We start from the raw sequence: 19230 nt of genomic DNA on the forward strand, positions 1-19230 counted from the left end.
CCTATGGCTACATATCTTTTTTGTTGCTGAAACATGAGGATAACAGGTTTCACTTGAAATTTTATTTAGTTTTCATATATATATATATATACATGCTTCATTAATAGACATCATATTTAAGACCCTCTAGGTGCTGTTAAGCAAGAGTAATCCAAAATTTAAGCCTTGAAAATCCACATTTCAACTTTATATTTTTTTCTGAAAACCATTAATTTGTCTACATTTTCCATTTGTGTTTTGTACAGCATGCCCAGCGGGTACCTACGGTTCCTATTGCGGCCGTATCTGTGATTGTCATAAAGACGCTACGTGTGACACAGTGACCGGTCAATGTAGGTGTCCAGCAGGTAGAACTGGACCGGAATGCAAGCAGAGTAAGTAGACATGGCAGCACTGTCTGTAATATCGCACTTTTTTTTAAAGTGAACCAATCACCTGAAGAAAAAATAACTCTTTATTAAAAGTAATATTTGGAGCTTACAGTAATATGGAACCCACAAGATAATGTATAATGTATAATGTAATGTAAGCAATATTGTATCTAAGTATATATATTATGTAGCTCATTGTAAGCACCTTGAGCACCCTCTGGGTGGATATGTTGCGCGTTATAAATGTCTTTATTATTATTATTATTATAAGATAAGAGCAAAACATGTTTAGGTGATTGGTACACTTTGATTAAACTCTCTGAGGGATGAAATATTGTGCAGACTTTTTAAAAAGTAAATTGTCTAGTCTTTTCAATGTTAGTAGCGAATCTTTCTTTTCTAAATCACAAATCACCACATTTTATAATGCAAGTCGCAGGTATATCACATGTTGTGTATTAGACATTAAGTAATGATCAAATATCTGAAATAGCACATATAACTTGATAAAAGGAGTTCAGTATATCTTATGAAACAACAAAAATGGAATCCATTTAAATATCTCTGTATCCTTCACAACATACCTGTAGTATTTAGTAATTGCCAAACATAAATATGTCTAGAGTATGTGTCTCAAGGGTGATGGGAATGATTGCAAAACAAGTTATACTATACATGCAAATGTAAAAGAGAAGTATATAGACAAGAAGAAGAAGACAAGGAGAGGAAGAAAAGAAGAAGGAAAGAAAAAGTAAAGAAGACAAGGATGATAAATATACCTGCAAATATTATTATCCATGTTTTTCTTTTCTTCTTTCACTAGCCTGCCAACCTGGGTTCCACGGTCCAAACTGCATTCATGTCTGTGCCTGCTCTAACAGAACACAGTGCAACGCAGTCGCAGGTACCTGTGATTGCCCCCCTGGAAATACAGGGGACACCTGCACTGAAGGTATGTACAAAGGGTCAGGCTTCAGAGGGAGTGAGTAAGGTTATTGGAATAGCATGGGGCTATGAAATACTTTATGTGGTCAAAGTCAAAGAAATAACGATTCTGCTGTGATATATTTTTAGATTTTCTTGTTCTCTACATATTCCACTCTCCAACCAGGTGTAGTAAATGGTTACCTGGTAGGAATTAGTTCCTTCAATGCTTTTAGCACCTTTTGGCAGCTGGGCCATAAATCCTGGGTAATAATAGAATTTTGTAAGTGCCTCGAACTTCCCCTTGAATAAATATGTGTGCAGTATAGATGTAGCTATTATTGGATATGACAAATTCTAATATCCTTGGATTTCTGTTTATTGGAATATATGAGCTGTGCATACAAATTTGTTTATGAAATGGAAATTCAAAAATACTTGTATAATGATTGTAACACAAATGGTTTTAAAAAAGTTTGCTGGTTTACTTATGTATGTATGAACACTGCCCATTGTTGATGTAAAGTTTTCTATGTATTCTGTATGGCTTTGTTCATACTGAGTGCACACCAGGCAAGTTTGGTCCAAACTGCTCTCTCAACGAGACTGTTCAAAAGTTTGTCAATTTACATATGTGTATGTATAAACACTGCCCATTGTTGATGTCAAGTTTTCAATGTATTCTGTATGGCCTTGTTCACACAGAGTGCGCACCAGGCAAGTTTGGTCCAAACTGTGCTTTCAACTGTGACTGTTCAAACGGTGCTACCTGTGACCCCAGGACGGGATCTTGTAGATGTATAAATAACTTTATTGGTGCTCAATGTGAACATGGTAAGTCATTTCTCTTCACCTCTATGAGATTTCATTACTCTGTATTCAGATAATTCTGTTAAAAATAACAGGTGATTTTAAATTGTTTTGTATCATCTATAGCAGGGGCTTCTCAAAGCCTGGACCACCTGGAAGGCTCTGTTTAAAAAAAAAAAAAATTATTGTAACTATTCCCATTGGATCAGATAAAGACCTAAAACAAGCATCATTTTCTTCAGTATTACAAATGTCAGTACTGTAAATTTTAGGATTAGATTGTTCCCAAACAAATGGCATCCCATGTTTTGGATTATGTAATAAATGAAAATGAAAAAAAGAATCTAATTTTGTTGTTCTTTTTCTTTCAAGTCATCTAATGTATTGATTTTCTTTCTAATTCTAAACTAGGTGGTTTGTATGCTTTTCCCACACCGTCAACGCCGCTCAGAGGTGACATAGGACCCAACGGATTCTAACAAAAAACACTTCTGAAATACAGACTCTGGAAATAAAAAAACTAAAAATCCAATCATGCAGCAGCAGCATTGTCACACCCAACAAGGCTTTTGTTGATTGTCTGGACGATGCCAGCTCTTAACGAACGGGAGGCGAGGATAGAGCAGGAGACGTCTTCAATCAGATGAATGAATATTCATGATCCAGGAGGTCATCTCAGGTCACCATTTACATATTTGGTCACAAGAGGGCAGCATTTGACTCTTCTCATCAGACCATACTTTAAGGAGAATCGATTTTGGAGCTTTCAACAGTAGCAACCACAGCTAGATCATGCATCTCATCTAAAAAAATGGAGAAAGTTTTTTTTTTTCCAGAGTGTTTTTTAGAACGTTGATACTTTTAGTTAAGTTATTTGAAGGAAATGTTTGAGCCATGTCGACAGTATCAGAGATGTGTATGTACAGCTTAAATCCTTTCACACTTTCACATGGTGAGATGTATACTTACAAAAAAAACGATGATGGCATATTTATTTCTTATTTCTTAAGGTTTGTGACTTTAAGATGTTCCAAGGTGCTCGCTCAATTTTAATATTGAAAATAAATGGATACAGTGTATATCCACTTTTCATCAAAGTCTAAGAAAAATTTGCGCACTGTGATGAAGTATGCTTGGAATCGGCATCGACCATCATTTTCTGTAGCAAGAGAGATATCAATACGCCTCCCGTGACCAAACAACCCATGCTCTCTATTCCTCTGCTCATCCTCGCCGTTTTGCAAATGATTCTATTTTCATCCTGGCTTACACCATGTGATTTTTATCAATCTCCCAGCATTATTTATTGTACATTGTATGAGGTTTTCTGAATAGCAACCATAAGAAAAAAAGTATTGGGTCACTCGCTCGCTGCAAACCTCAAAAAAAGATTGATTGATTTGAGATATGCGCGCATGGTACTCTTTTAACTCGTAGAAAAAGATTGAATAGGTTGTGCATGAGGTCGATTCGCTTTTAAGTTATAAATGTTGTTGATGGTGTATCAATGAAACTGGAATCATGGATTGAGTTTGCTAATGGAGACATACAGTAATTGCACAAGTTTAGAATCCTCATCAAGTATAAATATATATATATTCATGTAGGTAATGTGTCGATACATGCAGCGTAAATGTGAAAAATATGTTGTGTCAAGATTTTAACGACTTTAACTAATGGTACATGTATTTCCTCTTTTGTTTATAGTTTTGTTGATAATTTAGATTTAAATGACCCGATACTATGTAATGCAAGGGAGAGTGGATGAGAAAATGTATGCCGTGAAATTTTGTTTTGGTGTATATGAGTGAGTATTGAATGTTAGTAGAAAATGTACAATTTGATGTGAGAGAGAGAAAGAGAGAGAGAGAATGAATAAGAGAAAGAGAGAGATAGAGAGATTGATTTCTTTGTAGCACCATCTTCCACTACAACCCTATGTTTCCTGTAATAATCATTAAGGAAAAGTTAATTCTGTCTATGCAAAGCTACTATATTTCTAGATAGCATACCAATTATGCAAATCTTGACATAATTTACTTCCAATCTCGTGTTTTAAACTATAATGAGTAGAAAGTAGTAGAAACTAACATCTCTGCAAGTATTGTTCATGTATATCTGTACAGAAGAAATCGAGGTATTTTCGACAGATGTGCGTCGTGTATCCTATGCATGTAGAATCTATGTATTCAGTAGGACCCCTGTCTTATCTATTTCATATGATTCAGGTATTTCATATAATTCCATCATCATCTTATCTGTTATATTAGAAGAGGGATGATTTCAGTGATTTTCAGATGTGTACATGTATATGCTGTATAACAAATTCTCCTCAAAGTGTATTGGCACCATGCCGCCTTTGTGTAGAATTAAATCGCTGTCTATTTATTCTCAATACGAATACAATGTATTAAACAAAGCAAGAACTGTTCTTTCTGAAAAAAAGAACGGTAGAAGTATTTTTTTCATATCCGTGATGATTATCGATGCTAGTATTGGATTTTTGTCTATCTATGATTCTGTTGTAGTTTGACAGAGGTGTATTTTACGCTGTGTAAAATAACGGTTATTTATGTGTGTGTGTATTTTTAATACAGTCCTCTGTTGTTTTGGGGTTGTTCTTTGTCGAGTTGCTTGTTTTTTGTCTGTAATTTATATGTGCTGTCTAAGGCACTGGTGAGGCTGAAAAGACTACGGTATGTGGAGCCGATCTGCTCTGTTTTTATATTTCTTTTTTCTTTTCTTTAAAATATGAAGAGATTAGATTGCATCATACATGGTATATTTTCAGGGGATAAGGCCTGCACACTTTTACGTACCGGTAAACAGATGGAGCAAGATAAAAAAAAATTAAATTTCGTTTAGCTCTGACAAAGTTGTGAATATACATTTAAAGTCTTTTTTGATAAGAGATGGTTTGTGCAGGAAAACCATTGTACCCTGATAATGTCCATATTTTAATTCTTCAAATAATTGGTCATTCTTAAACAACAAAGTAAACTTTTCTAATTACTATTCTAATATGTGTATGCTCTCAGTATAGTTATAATATGACAAACTGTATTGTTTTTAAATTTTTAACAAGTCGATTGATATATCCATGACAATTGCCGAAACTGTATGATAAGTTTCAGTAATTTTTGTATTAACAACTAAAAACAAAACGTTAAAAAAAAATTAGAAAATAAAAACAGTAAAAATTTGTTAATGCTGCTTCTCTGCATCACAACAATATATGTAGCTAGTATATTTTTATTTGACGAAACATGCGTAACGTTTTGACCTTTGACTTCTATCTAATAATATAAGCGACCAATACCGTGTGACAACTAGTCTTAACCTCAGGATCTAACATTTTATGTCGGATTCATACCATATGAATCTTTATTCTCTTTGAATAACCAACTGTATATTAAGAAGAACTTAGTCTAAAAAATATGCATTATTTATTACTTATCATACCTTACCTGTTGAAAATGTGTTTTGTAAAAGTAATGAAAATTGAAAAGCCATAAAATTCCTTCAGGACCACATTAACAAATTTCTTTTAATTGAGACTAACAAAGCTTCATTAATCAGCTCAATGTTTCGACACCATGGTGCTTTTTCCAAATGGAAACAAACTAAAAATGCTCTGAGGAAAAGAAACCAGTTCACAATACCTCCTACCCATTCAATACATTTTAGATATGTAATATCCATTTCTGTGGGTTCTTGTTCCATAAAACGTAACAGCAGTATCACGGTCAGTTGACAAATGGTGTAACTTTGCTGTATGCTCTTTTTTTTGCCTCAATGCTGCAAATTTTCAGGGAATCCAACAAGTTTTCAAAAGTTTCTTGATCCAACCGACTATTGAAAATGGTTGACCTTCTCACCCACATCGGTTTCCATGGTGATGAATATTTATATTAAAATCTGGTTGGTTATTTCCCGATATAGCAGCAAAAATCAGGTCAAATTTTAGCAGTGTAAAAGAATCTTCTGAGCCATAATCTGTCTGTTTAAGTGATGTGAAATGTCATAACAAACTGAAATGGTGCTGAATATACACTGATTACTGATGCTTGCACAGACGTCTTTTTAAAATACATAGTTTGCGGGGTGTCTCTTCATACCTGCCGACTACTGAATATCCTGGGTGGTTATTTGTGTGACATTCAAAGCGTTAACCAACATAGAAGGAAACAGTTTGCAGAATACCACCCCAAATTTTCAAAGATATTTTGTCACTGGCTTTTCTTGTTCTCATGAAATAAACAATGTCTCAAATTTTCTCGAGACTGATCATACATATAGTTATGCATATATATTAAAAAATGTGATGTTCTTTAATCAATGACCAGAAATTTCTACTAATGTAAGCATGTTAATGACGTTTTAGTATTTATGTTTAAGCTTATATATGCAACTTTTGTGAGCATTTTTAATAAGGTAGTAGTCTGAAGCAGCAATATTGACAAAGTCTGAATATAAATTATGATATTTTTGAATAACATTTTCTCAATTTCCAATCGTATTTTGTATAAAACTGAACTGGATATTTCAACCTTTTTTTTTCTTGCTGTATTTTTGGAATTCATAATAAATTGATGATCTGTTATAGATCACATGGTATGTAAATAAAAATGGATGTTGTTTTTGTGAATTTCTGTTGTATTTGTTTATTTACCGTAGATTTTTGCAGTATACACTGCAGCCAAAATTTAGATACAGAATCTAGAATTTAGGAAAGCACCATTATGCTTTCTCTTATCTCCTTTGATCTTTTTCTTTTCCATTTTCAGAAGGGGGAAGTGGAAGGGGCACTTATTACAAAAGAAAAGGGCACTTATTAAATTAAAATGGGCAACTCTCAGATATGAAGAGGGGCAATTATCATCGGTGAAGGGGGCACTTGTCAGAGGTCGTAAGAGGCACTTATAAGAATGTGGAACGGGCACCTTTTAGTATTATAAACAAAAAGGGGCACTTATCTGAAGTATCTTTCCTATGTATAAAGGGGCACTTTAGAGGTACTTGAAAACGTGGAGGGGGCAATGTGCTCTCCCCCCCCTCCTCACCGCCTCTGTGTATATGAGTATGAGACTCTGGCTATGAATATTGATGGCGATTTTAATTTAACCAACAAATTCAGCATTTACGTTCCTCTTGAAAACGTACATGATGAACAAGTTGTGCCGATCGAGCATGTCTCTTATTTCTCAAAGCAAAAGATCTGTTAATAACACGTGTATGTTCCTTCCCGTACGAGACCAAATTCTGCGGGTTGTGTTTGAATGTTGCAGCACAGAAGATCAAGTTTTGGTACAATAGTGGTAGCAATTTTCAGAACTCAGCTAAAGATATACCTATTTCAGATTGCTTACAATTAGTCACTGCTTTTTGTCTTTCCCATTTAGAATCCTAAACAGTCATTTTTGGTAGTTTTTCAGTCTCACCAGCGCCTTTGATTAGGCAACTAGATATAGGCGCTTTATAAATACCTGGATTGGATTGAAATTTGTTTCCCGCTCATTCTTACTGAAAAGTTATCTTTACAGAATTGGGAAAATGATTCCGGAAATTTGGTAAGAAATTGGGCATATGCTAAACCAGCTGAATATGAAGAAATGTGTTTTAATTTGATTATGTTTCCTTATGATTGTGCCAGGCCATGCAATAAAAATATGGTTTAAAGGTTTTCTTTTCAATCGACCAAAACTGAAAAGCAATAACGCGTAATAAACCACGGCTGTATAATCACTTTCAATCAATAATCAACTTTGGATAACTGAAGTTTTGGTTTCAGCATGGGAGAGTTCTAATAACAAGTACCATTTGAATATCAATTCATCTTCTTTGTTTCTGTTTAAATGGTTCTCTTTTCAGGGAAGAATATACTGTATTAATTCAGACAGAACACTCGAGGAAACCGAGTCCGTACTTTTGAAAAGGGTTTTATTGATACGTGGTTATATCAGTGAGATGCAATTGTAGGAAAGACTCGAGACATTTCATGACCATAATTAAAGGAAGAGACATTAATACCCTGCCTCAACAATGACAAAATGCGATTAAATCTACTGGGTTGCATCATTAATTCCAATGATCGCGTTGCTACAGTCAATTAAAATGTTGTAATTATCACTCTCACTTCTTCACTTTTCATAAAGATCTTAGATGGAATAGATAGAGCTATTGAGGAAACGTTTCGACACGACACCATTTTTGATCTAGCTGAATTCATTTCATTGTAGCAGATATCACCATGATTTCAGTATACCTTCTATACTTGTACTCTCTGTTGAGTTGAAGCCTGCTACCTGCTTTAAATTAAACATCAGAGTTTTTCGATTAAAGCGTTTACAACAAATTCGTTACGATGTCTCGGAAAGGCTTCCGCGGCTTCAAAAATGCGTTATATTTATTTCTGCTTTTGCAATCTTTTTACCAATCCTCGTTTTGTGATGAGGATTATGGATTAGGTTGTGGTGGACTAGTGGACCAGGGAAAATCATTTTACGTAGTGAGTGGACGAAATTTTTCGCTGATGCTGCCTACTCTCGAAACCCCAATACAAAGTACTCAATCACTGGTGTGGACCAAGGGAGAGTTAACATGGGAAAAGCGACACAATGATACCCTGGAGCTCACTGGAGGAAACGTTTCTTTTGATGTCACACGTTATGATTTGATTGAGGATACCAACGGCACGCTCAGTCTGATCATTTCTTTCGTTGAAAGTGATGATATGGGAAAACATGTCATCTCAATACATAATGGTGCACAGATCCCCTGTACAGTTTTGATTCTGAATTTGACTGTTGAATCTAATATTGAGCCCACTTGTTTGACTTTATTCGACAAGAAAAGGAACAAATTACAGATGACTTGCCAATGGGTGCAGGTGATCGAAAGAGATCAAGCACATCTTGTAAATGCGGGAGACAATCTGCTTTATTCCCATGAAACTATAAACATGAACATCGACGGTCGATTAAATCTCACCAACAATTTCAGTGTTTACGTTGATCCCCGAGACATGTTTGATGGAAGAACCTTGCCAGACAGATGTGTCATTTCGAATCCCGAACGAAATGAGCAAAAAGTTTGTAAGTTCCCGCCTGTAGAACGATACACGATTCAAAATGTCAAAACTGAGAACCTAACATGTTGTACTGCAAACAAGTGGTACACATTAATTGATGATGATTTTAAACCCATCACGAAAGAAATATTCACTGGCTACGATCGTATCGTTTTTTTCTGCGGTGAAGAGAAACATGAATCAAACGCAACGCTACTCTATATCATTAGAAGTTTAGATGTGGCAAAATGGAGTTTTAATACAACATCAGTTTCAGACATAAATTCGTCAAGCAACTCCACAGATGACAGCTCATGTCAAACTATCCACGTCAGTGTTATAAGAAATACTTCTGAATCGAAGAATTCGGAAGAGACAAATCTAACTAATCTGATGCTAGCTGTTATCGTTTCTTCGACCGTACTATCAACAATAGCATTTTTGTTGACTAGTTTTATGTGCTTCATTATCATTCGCGGTTTTTATCGGCGTTGCGTAAAGCCAACACGTAATGTTGGAATGATTTCAAGCACAGTAGCTAGTGATGACGCTGCGAAATCTATTGAACTGACCAATATTTCTTCTGCACGGCCTCGGCCAAGGAATGATGTACCGACTGACACCTTAGCCAGGAAGCAACTTGGTGTGGGCACCATGCGTTCTTGTCAGGAAATTCAGAGTGAACTTCCAATAATCTCCTTGCGTGGCAACTCTGAAGCTGTGGACAACAGGTCCGTTGATCATACTACAAACATCAATGAGGGAAAAGATCTTTCTCTAGAACAGCACCTGCGCGAAACCGGGTGCATTTCTACAAGTGATGCAGATTGCATTCAGATTGGAGGCGCAAGTGCACCACCTAGTGTAGTCGTCCCAAACGCATCGTTTCAAGACAGTACGTACTGTTCTGTTGATGATATCGAACATATTTCTACTAACACTTGTGCCGCAGCCGCATCCCCGATGACCTTTCAACCGCCACCTCGCCCAATTGATGGACAAACAGATCCTTCCGATCCATGCAATGTCATTCGGAATAAGAGACCGTCTGCAGTATCGGTGGAACGAAAGGATGGAAGGCACGATCCGACGGCAAACAGGTCAGGTCCCACAAGAAATGTTAACAAGCTCTACGCCGAACCCGATATGAGCCGAAAAACCAAGAGAATTGCTGCTTTGAAATCGGATTATGACGATCCAAGTGTTTCTGGTGACGACTTTCATCTGAACGCTTCGCATCCAGTCATGAACAACAGTCAGATTTATATTAACAGCGTCGCGAACCCAACTGATGAACTGTACATGAATGCATCGGGTCTCGATCTCATCATTCACAGTTAACTCTGAAATGTAAAACTTACTAAATATTAATGCATCCGAAGTAAAACTGAAAGGTCAATCCCTGTATCTCTCTCTCGATCTCTTTCCCTATTTATTTTTCTCATTGATTGTAAAATGTAGTAGGAGTGATTTATGTTTTTAATTCATGTTTGTAGACTTAGGAGAATGTTTACCCAGCGCTTTAAGTACCAGTAACGTTAAGTATACTACATTAAGACACCATTAATTAATTAAACCAAGTATTGAGCATGTATGTCAACATGTGAATTATGCTTATATTGCCTGTATGTATAGCATTCAGTCATGCCCGGCTACCAAAAATCCGTATACTTCTTAGCTTTATTCTGTGTATGTTCACATGTATATTTCTCAATATTGTACAAAATACAACTCTGCAAATGTAGAGAAAGAGAAAGACTAGATTTTTGTCTGGAATTCAGTTGAATTTAGAGTGTGTATGTGTTACTATTTTCCAGTCACAAAGTACATCATATAAAGAGTTGCGATTGATCCAAATCAATCGCAAGTTTGCAGTCTCCTATCTTCTATATGTACACATTTGCTATTGATATCAATCGCAAATAAGTTGTGATTAATATCAATTCTTGGTAAGACGGGCCCCAGACAATACAAAATGGCATATGTTATGCTCACTATTACGATTGTATAACCCAGATATGACTTGGGCAACAAAATTGTGTAAACTATTGCTGATGTACAAGAAGTTATATTGTAGTCGTGTCAAATCGAAATTGTTTGATAAAAAGGCAGGAACTTGCAAAATATGTTTTGTAATTGACACAATTTATTTGTCACCACGCATAGCATGTATCTGTATTCTAAATTAAAACACAGATGCATGGTTTGTACCGGTTATTGTAATCACCATTTCTTTATGTTGCTGTGCTGAACAACCTGCTATAAAATATTTAAATTTGCCATATCGTCGATAATATTTTTTTAAACTAAATATTTCTAGCTTCGTTGTCTTCAGTTTTGTTGTTAACTTGATAGTCAGGTACAGGGTCCCATTTCACAAAACTGGTCATCAGTGACAAATGACAGTTTTTTTTTTTATAAGCTAGTGAAATCCTTGCTTCTGATCGGTTATCAGCAGATTTGTCACTAATTTATTTTTCTTTGTCATTGAGAAAAGGGCTTTGTAAAACGGGTCCCAGTTCTGTAGAATGTGAAAAATTATTAGATGAAATATCATATTCAAATGAAGAAGAAAAAAGTTAAACACAAGTTAAATAACATCTTCGACTATTCGGACGGAGAAATTTGATATAAAATATTATTGGAACGGACAATTTTCACTTTATTCATAAAAAAATCTTTTATTTACTACCTTATAATGTTCCTATCACAACAAGTTTGCTGAAAATCATCATCCCAATCTTAACCTTGATAACAAAGAGACATTAAGCATAGTTTTAAGAAAAGAACTATCTAAGACGTTTTCTTTGAGATTACGTTTCCTGATATTTTATCATTTATGTATAACCAATAAAAGACATTAGAAAAATTGTACTACAGTGTATATGAGTAAGTGATTAAGAAAAACTTGGTTTTGTTTTAATAACACCCAACATCTAGTTAAGCATTCAACAACGAAAGCTCTTTATTGCACTTGAAATATAACAATGAAAATGAATTCAAACGCTAGTTCATGTCCGTCATGTGAGTCCTTCCCAAATTGTATCCATGGTTACAGAGTGGGTGTTACCGTTTCCTGGCCTTCTAACCAATAGGAACTTGTTTTGCGACGCCTGCGCAATCACACGCATGCATGGTTGACTCGTGATCGTGTACCATGATCAAACAAGCAAAGTGCTTTCCATTCTTTAGATACTATATTTTCTATGTTTCTTGACAAAAAAGTCTCTTGCAAAAATGCTATGTCACACTTTTGGCGATGGAGCCAAAGGAATATTTTCTTTCGCTTCAGCTCTTCACGTATCCCTCGCACATTCAACGATACTTAATGATAGTAAACAAACACATATAGCAAGTTATTGCCTGGTTTTCTCTTTAATCCAATCCATGGCTAAAACATTTTTAGGATTTTGGGGCAAACCAATTTACGCGGTAAGAGCACATTTTTTGTTGTTGGTGTCTCCCAAAATTTGAAAATTTGGCCGATTGATATTTCGTTTCGTTGGGGCGGGGGGGGGGGGGGGGTAAGGTCGGCTTCTTGGGGTCACCAATTACCACAATTTAATTTAATTTTTTATTTTTTTGTATTAAAAAAAAAAGAGGGGGGGGGGATTCTCAAAAACATACACATACAAAAGTTAAAGGGGGGGGGGGGGGTTAACCCCAAACCCCCTCCCCCCTGCGTACGCGCCTGCTAGAAGTAGTAGTAGTAGTTGTAGTCTCCTCATCATTATAATTAAACAATACAAAAAGACCAACTTGCTGGACGAATAAATAAAATCAAATGAAATCTAATTTATTGGAATAAAATCCACCATTTTGGATAATGTACATGCAAAAGTATCAAACATTTTCATTATGCAAATTGCAAAAGGAGAAGCAAATACACGCAGTTTGAGATAATCACCAATTCACCAGTGATTACAAAAGAAAAATCAATTCAAGTTAAGGTGAATAGTCAAATTTCAGATCATCATTGAAACGAAAGAAAACAAAAAAGAAGAAGTTATAGCAGGAAATAACATAAGTGTCATCTAGGAAAAAAGTTGATGTGTCTATACCGCCAAACTCTTCCTATAATTACAAATAAAATATGTCTGTTGAAACTAGTATTCCTAAATCTATATATCAGCCAACATATTACTGATAGAGATCATACAAAGCTTAATCATTATATTGCATTATATACAAAAACTTTTTTTAATAAACTGCAGTGGCATGATAGGAATGAATCCATTTGTCTTTTTGACAAACTCTCATAAAATGTACTTAAACCAGTTCGTAAATAGCTTCGGAACGCATGACCCCCAAATCTCCACAGATCTGTTACACTATGGATACGTGTCACTTGTGCATTTTAGAATAATCACTGCCGAAGTGATGGTGCTTCATGAATACCTTTTGTTTGCCCTCTTGAGAAGAATACTTCCATCTGTGTATCAGATAAATGAACTGTCGGTACATAAATGTATACTAATTACATAACTTTCATGAGCACGATACGAGTATTCGTCTCAATGGTTTTACAATTTGCGAACGAATGACCTTTATCTGCACATGCGCAAATCCTAATTACGAACTCGCTTATACAGCAGTTTAACGAAGTCTTTAGCGAAAAAACTCATGAAAGCGGCAAAACTCAGCGTTCAATAGCACAAATCTGGTAGGATTCTGGAGGCATAGACAGCCCGGTGTGACCTCGCATGCTGGGGGTTGGTTGGTCAGGAGGAAGCTTGAAATCGAATTGCTGGAAGAGGTTGGCGAAGAGCAAAAATGATTCCATCTTGGCAAGTTGCATTCCCAGACAATCGCGACGGCCTGCCAGGAGAGGAGGAAAATGCCGATATTTAGTAAATTGATAATTGGAAGGATTGTAACCATTCTTTTTTACGCAAGCCATTTACTAGAACTCTGACACCATTTGCAATAATCTATAACGCAATCCGCCCAGTGCCTCCTTGCATGGTGGATTCGCTTAAAAGTAATTTTATTAACTATCAACATTACGTGAGAAGTTTAGGCACAGACTTGAACACGATCGATACCCTATCCCCCTTAACTTTTCACATTTTCCAAAATCCTAAAGAGTTTTATTTTTGCCTATACAACGCTTCATAATTGTAAGTATCAGGTATTGATCATAAAGTATAAACTGTTCCCCTTTAAACTGTTTTCAGGCTCTGATTGTCTTTCATGGGAGAAACTCTACTATGACAGCATATGGGGGGAAATAGGCGAAATGTGAACGGTTTATGAGGATTGATGATACGGGAGTATTGTTGCTGCTACCTTGTTTGGCGTTCAACAATAAGGGATAGAGCAACGTCGATCTGGCGCTGCTCACTGGCTGCCGGGCTCACGATCAATTGGTAAAACGAATTTCCATTTTCGGTTTAATAAAATTTGGAGTGGACTTTAAAGGATTCTTCTTCTTATTATTACGAGTTCATTCCCTAAGAAGAAGAACACGAGCTATCTTACCAATGCTGAATGGCATCCAAGCCTCGTTCTTCACGACTGTTTGACCATCAGCACTGAGAAATCTGTCTGGATTAAATAGGTGGGGATCACACCACTCCTTGGGATCATGATGAACAGCCCACAGGTTAGGGATAACGATGGTCCCTTTGGGAATAGTGTAAGGTCCAATGGAGACATCTGCAGATGTCAGGTGAGGCAGGGAGACAGGGAGGACAGGACGGATGCGCATAATCTCCATCAGGGTGGCGTCACAGTAGGGAAGGTTTGGGCGGTCACTGGTGTCTGGTTGTCGGCCACGCCCGACAACTGCATCCAACTCATCTTGAACCTATTGGTGGAAAAAAAACACTTTAAGATTCAACCCCAAATACGCGTATTTTAACAAAATGTATGCTAACTTGTCGGGAAATGTTATCCCTCACCCCCACCCCTACTTCACCATGTCATGTCCAAGCGCGTAGCCAGGATTATATTTTAGGGGGGGGGCGGTAGTGAGCACGCGAAGCGCGCTCCCTAGGGGGGTGGTTGCAAGGAGGGGAAATTTCCCCCTAGGACAATTACCCCAGACAACAACCCACTAGGATAGTTGTCCAGGGGGTAGTTGTCCGGAGGTAGTTGTCGTAGGGGTAGTTGTCCGGGGGTAGTTGTCTTAGGGGGTAGTTGTCCTAGGGGGTAGTTGTCTGGGGGTAGTTGACAGGGGGTAGTTGTCCCAGGGGTAGTCGTCCTAGAGGGTGGTTGTCCTAGGGGGTAGTTGTCCTAAGAGGTAGTTGTCCTATGTGGTAGTTGACTGGGGGTGGTTATCCGGGGGGTGGATGTCCAGGGGGTAGGTGTCCTAGAACCCTTGTAAAGTCCATGATCTAGTGATATCACGATTTTAGTGCTTGTACCTAAACTTGATGAATAAGAGCACTCAATCGATAATTCAATTAATCAATCAATCAATCATTCTATACCTTCTTCTGAACATCTGGGTGAACAGCTAGGTAGAGTATCGCCCATGAAGTCACCACCGCTGTGGTTTCAGTACCAGCGGCAAAGAAATCCAACACAATCCTCCAGAACGTGTCCATGGGGTAATCTTTCGAGATGTCGTGTGCGAGGAACGCGTCAACGAAGTCCCGGATATTATCTTTCTGGAAAGTTTCTTGATGGTTGTAGAGATGAGACATGACGAAGTCCCTTAGCTTGAATATGCAACCACGGTAGGGTTTGTACCACGGAGTATGAACAAGTGATTCAAAGACAATAACTGGATCAGTTTCTGAGACGAGACCAAAGGCATCCGCCAATGCCTCCAGAGCGCCAATAAATTCGGGATCGTCGTACTCATATCGGCGACCGAAGACCAGTTGTGAAATGACATTAGCAGTTGCTTTATTCAACAAAGCCGATAGATCCGTGGGTTCACCATGGAGAGCCCTGATTTCATCAGCCAGATAACGAGACTCAAGGTTGATCTGAGGGACGAGGCTCTTCTTACCAAAGCCGAAGGAGCGAAGAGCAGGAAGAGAGAATTTTCGCTGGTCATCCCATGGCTTGCCATTACTCCAAACAATGGAAGCTATAAGAAAGATAAAGCAGATTTGGTTAAATATAAAACAGACACAAACAGCCTAAACTCTGTTTGCCTTCATACTCATTGAATTTTGTAAACAAGAAAAACTTATACGTTTGCAAGGTAAGTTCGCTTTTAAATCGTAAGCTTTTAAATCGTAAAGATTATACTTTATTATATACAAATTTCATGGGCCTTTTTGAGAATCCACAAGCGGGATGCGGTACATGGGCCTACTTTACCATTCTTTTCAGCATCTGGAATTCCCCATCTGAGATGCCCAGGTATGAATCGGTCTGAAAAGAATTCTCCTGACTCAGGCGCGGATCCAGGATTTCTTAGGGGAGGGGGCCCAACTTTTTTTTGTTTTTTGCTCCCGAAAATTTGAAAATCGCGCCGGCCGAAAAGTCGCTCAGTGGGGGGGGGGGGGGGGGGGTACAGAACACAATTTTTTTTTTTTTTTTTTTTTTTTTTTTTTTTTGCTCCCGAAAATTTAAAAAACGCGCCGGCCAAAAATTCGCTCAGTGGGGGGGGGGGGGGGGGGGGGGGGGGGGGGGGGGGGGGGGGGGGGGGGGGGGGGGGGGGGGGGGGGGGTAGTGAGCACATTTTTTTTTTTTGATCCTCAAAAAAATTTCAATTTGCACCCCCCCTTGAGCGCCAGGGGGGGGGGCCCAACCCCCAAAAAAGGTAAAAATCACGTGATTTTACATGATTTTTTTCTCAAGGGGGGGGGGCCCGGGCCCCCCGGGCCCCCCCCCCTGGATCCGCCACTGTCCTGACTTCACCAGAGCTTGTTTCATACTCTCCCTGTCGTTCAAGACAACAAAGAGAAGAGGGCCTCGCCGAACGCTGAAAACGGGCCCATACTTCCTCGCCAAGTCCACGAAAGCCTCGTGAATTAGACCCGATTTGAATCGGTATCCGATGATTGGCAGCGACCATGGCCCGGGTGGAAGGTTTTTTGGACGCCGAACGAACCATAAACAGAAGAGAAACCCTATAACTCCGAGTAATACTGACGTTGATGATAGGAAAAACATATTTAGTCTTTGACGAATGAAAATGACATTAAAATGATGAGTATACTATGAATAGTGTACGAATAATGTATCCCGTCAAATCGTAGCGAATCTGTTAGGCCAACGCACAACACCAATGTTCGATATTGCCAATAAATATAACAAACACTCCAGTGCGCTGTTCAAAGTAACAAACTGGCATTGATAACACCCAGTGACATGTGATCTGGTATTTTCACAGGCATATGAAGATGACTCCACATATTATCACGATGGACTGGGAATTTATGTCGTGTTTTTCTCTCCATTACGGATGGCACACATCATGTGCTTCATATCAAAGTCCGACTCATTAAAGTGCAGCGTGTACCAGGCAGTGTTCGAAATTATGTACGCCATCTCCATTTTACTCAGTTGTATGTACATAAACTATATTATATGTGATCATTTTATTAATGATAAGGGATAGATTATGATAGTAATACAGTCAAGATATCCATTCTTTTAACATGCATGATTTGCATACATTATTACCTTTGAAGTGAATGTCTAGCCATCAGAACAAAGTTTTTGATAATTGATCATTCAAGTTTAGACGCGGGTAACTGTGGTGGTTTATTTCTTAAATATGATTTGTTGTAATGTGTAAATGAATAGTACGTCAGAAAGACCCTAGATGTTATGACGATGGCCTGGGAAGTTATTGTGTTTTTTCCCTCTCCTTTATGGATGTAAAATGAGCTTTACCTATCACGTACTTCGTGTCAAAGTGCAGCGTGTGGTAGGCAGTGTTCGATTGTAGTATGTCTGCGATCTCCAGTTTCTATTTGTTCAATAATAGTTCTTTCAATTGTTACTATGAATCCCCTGTTCGCGTTTAAGAATTAAAAGTCGGGTTGCTGATCGATTGCACGTCGCTATACTAATAAATAGTAACACGATTTATAAGAACTTCTTACTCCACCAGACCAGGGGCCTGTTTCATAAAACTTATTATCTATAACAACTGCTAAATTTCTATGACAAATTTGCTCTCAGCCAATCAGATGCCATGATTTCAGTAGCTTATAACAGTAGCTTGTAACTTGTGATTGATATCACGTTTTATGAAACAGGACCCAGGTCCCTCTTTCGCCGTGTCATTTATTCAAATGAAAATAAAGCACCTGGGGCAGTTGCCTCAGACACCTACATCCAGGCGCGTACGCAGGGGGGGGGGGTGTTTGGGGGGTTAAACCCCCCCCCTTTGGTATTTTTATGTGTGTAAACCCCCCTAAAAATCGCTAAACCCCCCCCCCCCTTTGGATTTTTTTTTTTTTTTTTTTTAAATTATTAAAAAATAAAAATAAAAAAAATACCCCATGGCTGACCTAAGAAAGGTGACCTTACCCCCCCCCCCCCCAACGGAGCAAAATGTCAAATTTTCAAATTTTGAGACCAAAAAAAAAAAGGTGTCCTCTTACCCCCCCCAAGACTAGAGAGACAGGTCAGAAAAATGTCTATAATACGATCCTAGTTCGTTCGTAAACAGTCCTCAATACGTCCATCTCGTTTGTACCCCGTCCACAGCCAGTTCATAGTAAGTTCAGATCGGGTAGATTAGGCAGTCCAAGCCAGTCCGTAGCCAGTTTAACTCCCATTATTAACTAGTTCTACCTCGTTCCCAATACGTCCAAACACATTCTTACTAGTTCGCCACCTGTTCTAACTAGTTTTTAACCCGACCAACCCCGTTCAAAGGCAGTTCAACCATGGACGTCTAGTAAGTCCATGGTTCAACCCCGTGTGCAATCCCGTCCTGACTCGGGAGTTATAAAAACCCAGCGCGTTCTCGCCATTCCTCATTTCCGTTCAACTTCAACGCTTTAGGCTTTGCAGATCAAGACGTTCAAGCATAGGCGCCGGAAGTGGGGGGGGGCAGCTGCCCCCAATCAAAAAAGTGTGGGAGGGGGGGCAAAACGCATTTTTGCCCCCCCCCCCCCAAAAAAAAAAAAAAAAAAA

At 38.1% G+C, this 19230-nt stretch overlaps 2 protein-coding genes across 3 annotated transcripts in view; one reads left to right on the forward strand and one right to left on the reverse strand.

Annotated features, from left to right (window-relative positions):
- Window positions 1-6734, forward strand: part of LOC115918685 (multiple epidermal growth factor-like domains protein 6) — a 33546-nt gene extending 26812 nt beyond the window's left edge. For both annotated transcript variants that reach the window (XM_030986982.1, XM_030986983.1), the window contains 4 exons: window positions 246-374; window positions 1195-1323; window positions 2001-2129; window positions 2517-6734. In XM_030986982.1, the coding sequence (XP_030842842.1) occupies window positions 246-374; window positions 1195-1323; window positions 2001-2129; window positions 2517-2584 (455 nt within the window). In that variant the 3' untranslated portion in view covers window positions 2585-6734. The remainder of the gene's footprint in view (window positions 1-245; window positions 375-1194; window positions 1324-2000; window positions 2130-2516) is intronic.
- Window positions 6735-13210: 6476 nt separating this feature from the next.
- Window positions 13211-17433, reverse strand: LOC100893396 (cytochrome P450 2J2). Its single transcript, XM_030987445.1, has 5 exons — window positions 16991-17433; window positions 16453-16547; window positions 15609-16216; window positions 14656-14983; window positions 13211-13992 (listed from the first exon to the last, which is right to left on the reverse strand). Exons 1-5 carry the CDS (start codon window positions 17248-17250, stop codon window positions 13814-13816), a joined length of 1470 nt encoding a protein of 489 aa, XP_030843305.1. The 5' UTR covers window positions 17251-17433; the 3' UTR covers window positions 13211-13813.
- Between the last annotated feature and the right edge of the window lie 1797 nt (window positions 17434-19230).

Source organism: Strongylocentrotus purpuratus, unplaced genomic scaffold (assembly GCF_000002235.5).
Source record: "Strongylocentrotus purpuratus isolate Spur 01 unplaced genomic scaffold, Spur_5.0 spur5_scaffold_16, whole genome shotgun sequence".
Classification (NCBI taxonomy): Eukaryota; Metazoa; Echinodermata; class Echinoidea; order Camarodonta; family Strongylocentrotidae; genus Strongylocentrotus; species Strongylocentrotus purpuratus.

Excerpts from the sequence above, each read along its gene's own strand:
- LOC100893396 (XM_030987445.1), bottom strand. The coding sequence starts at position 17,250 with ATGTTTTTCCTATCATCAACGTCAGTATTACTCGGAGTTATAGGGTTT. Across the intron at positions 14,984-15,608 it reads ACCCAGATGTTCAGAAGAAG|GTTCAAGATGAGTTGGATGC; the intron begins GTATAGAATGAT and ends TTCCACCAATAG. Across the intron at positions 13,993-14,655 it reads TTGGATGCCATTCAGCATTG|GCCGTCGCGATTGTCTGGGA; the intron begins GTAAGATAGCTC and ends CTCTCCTGGCAG.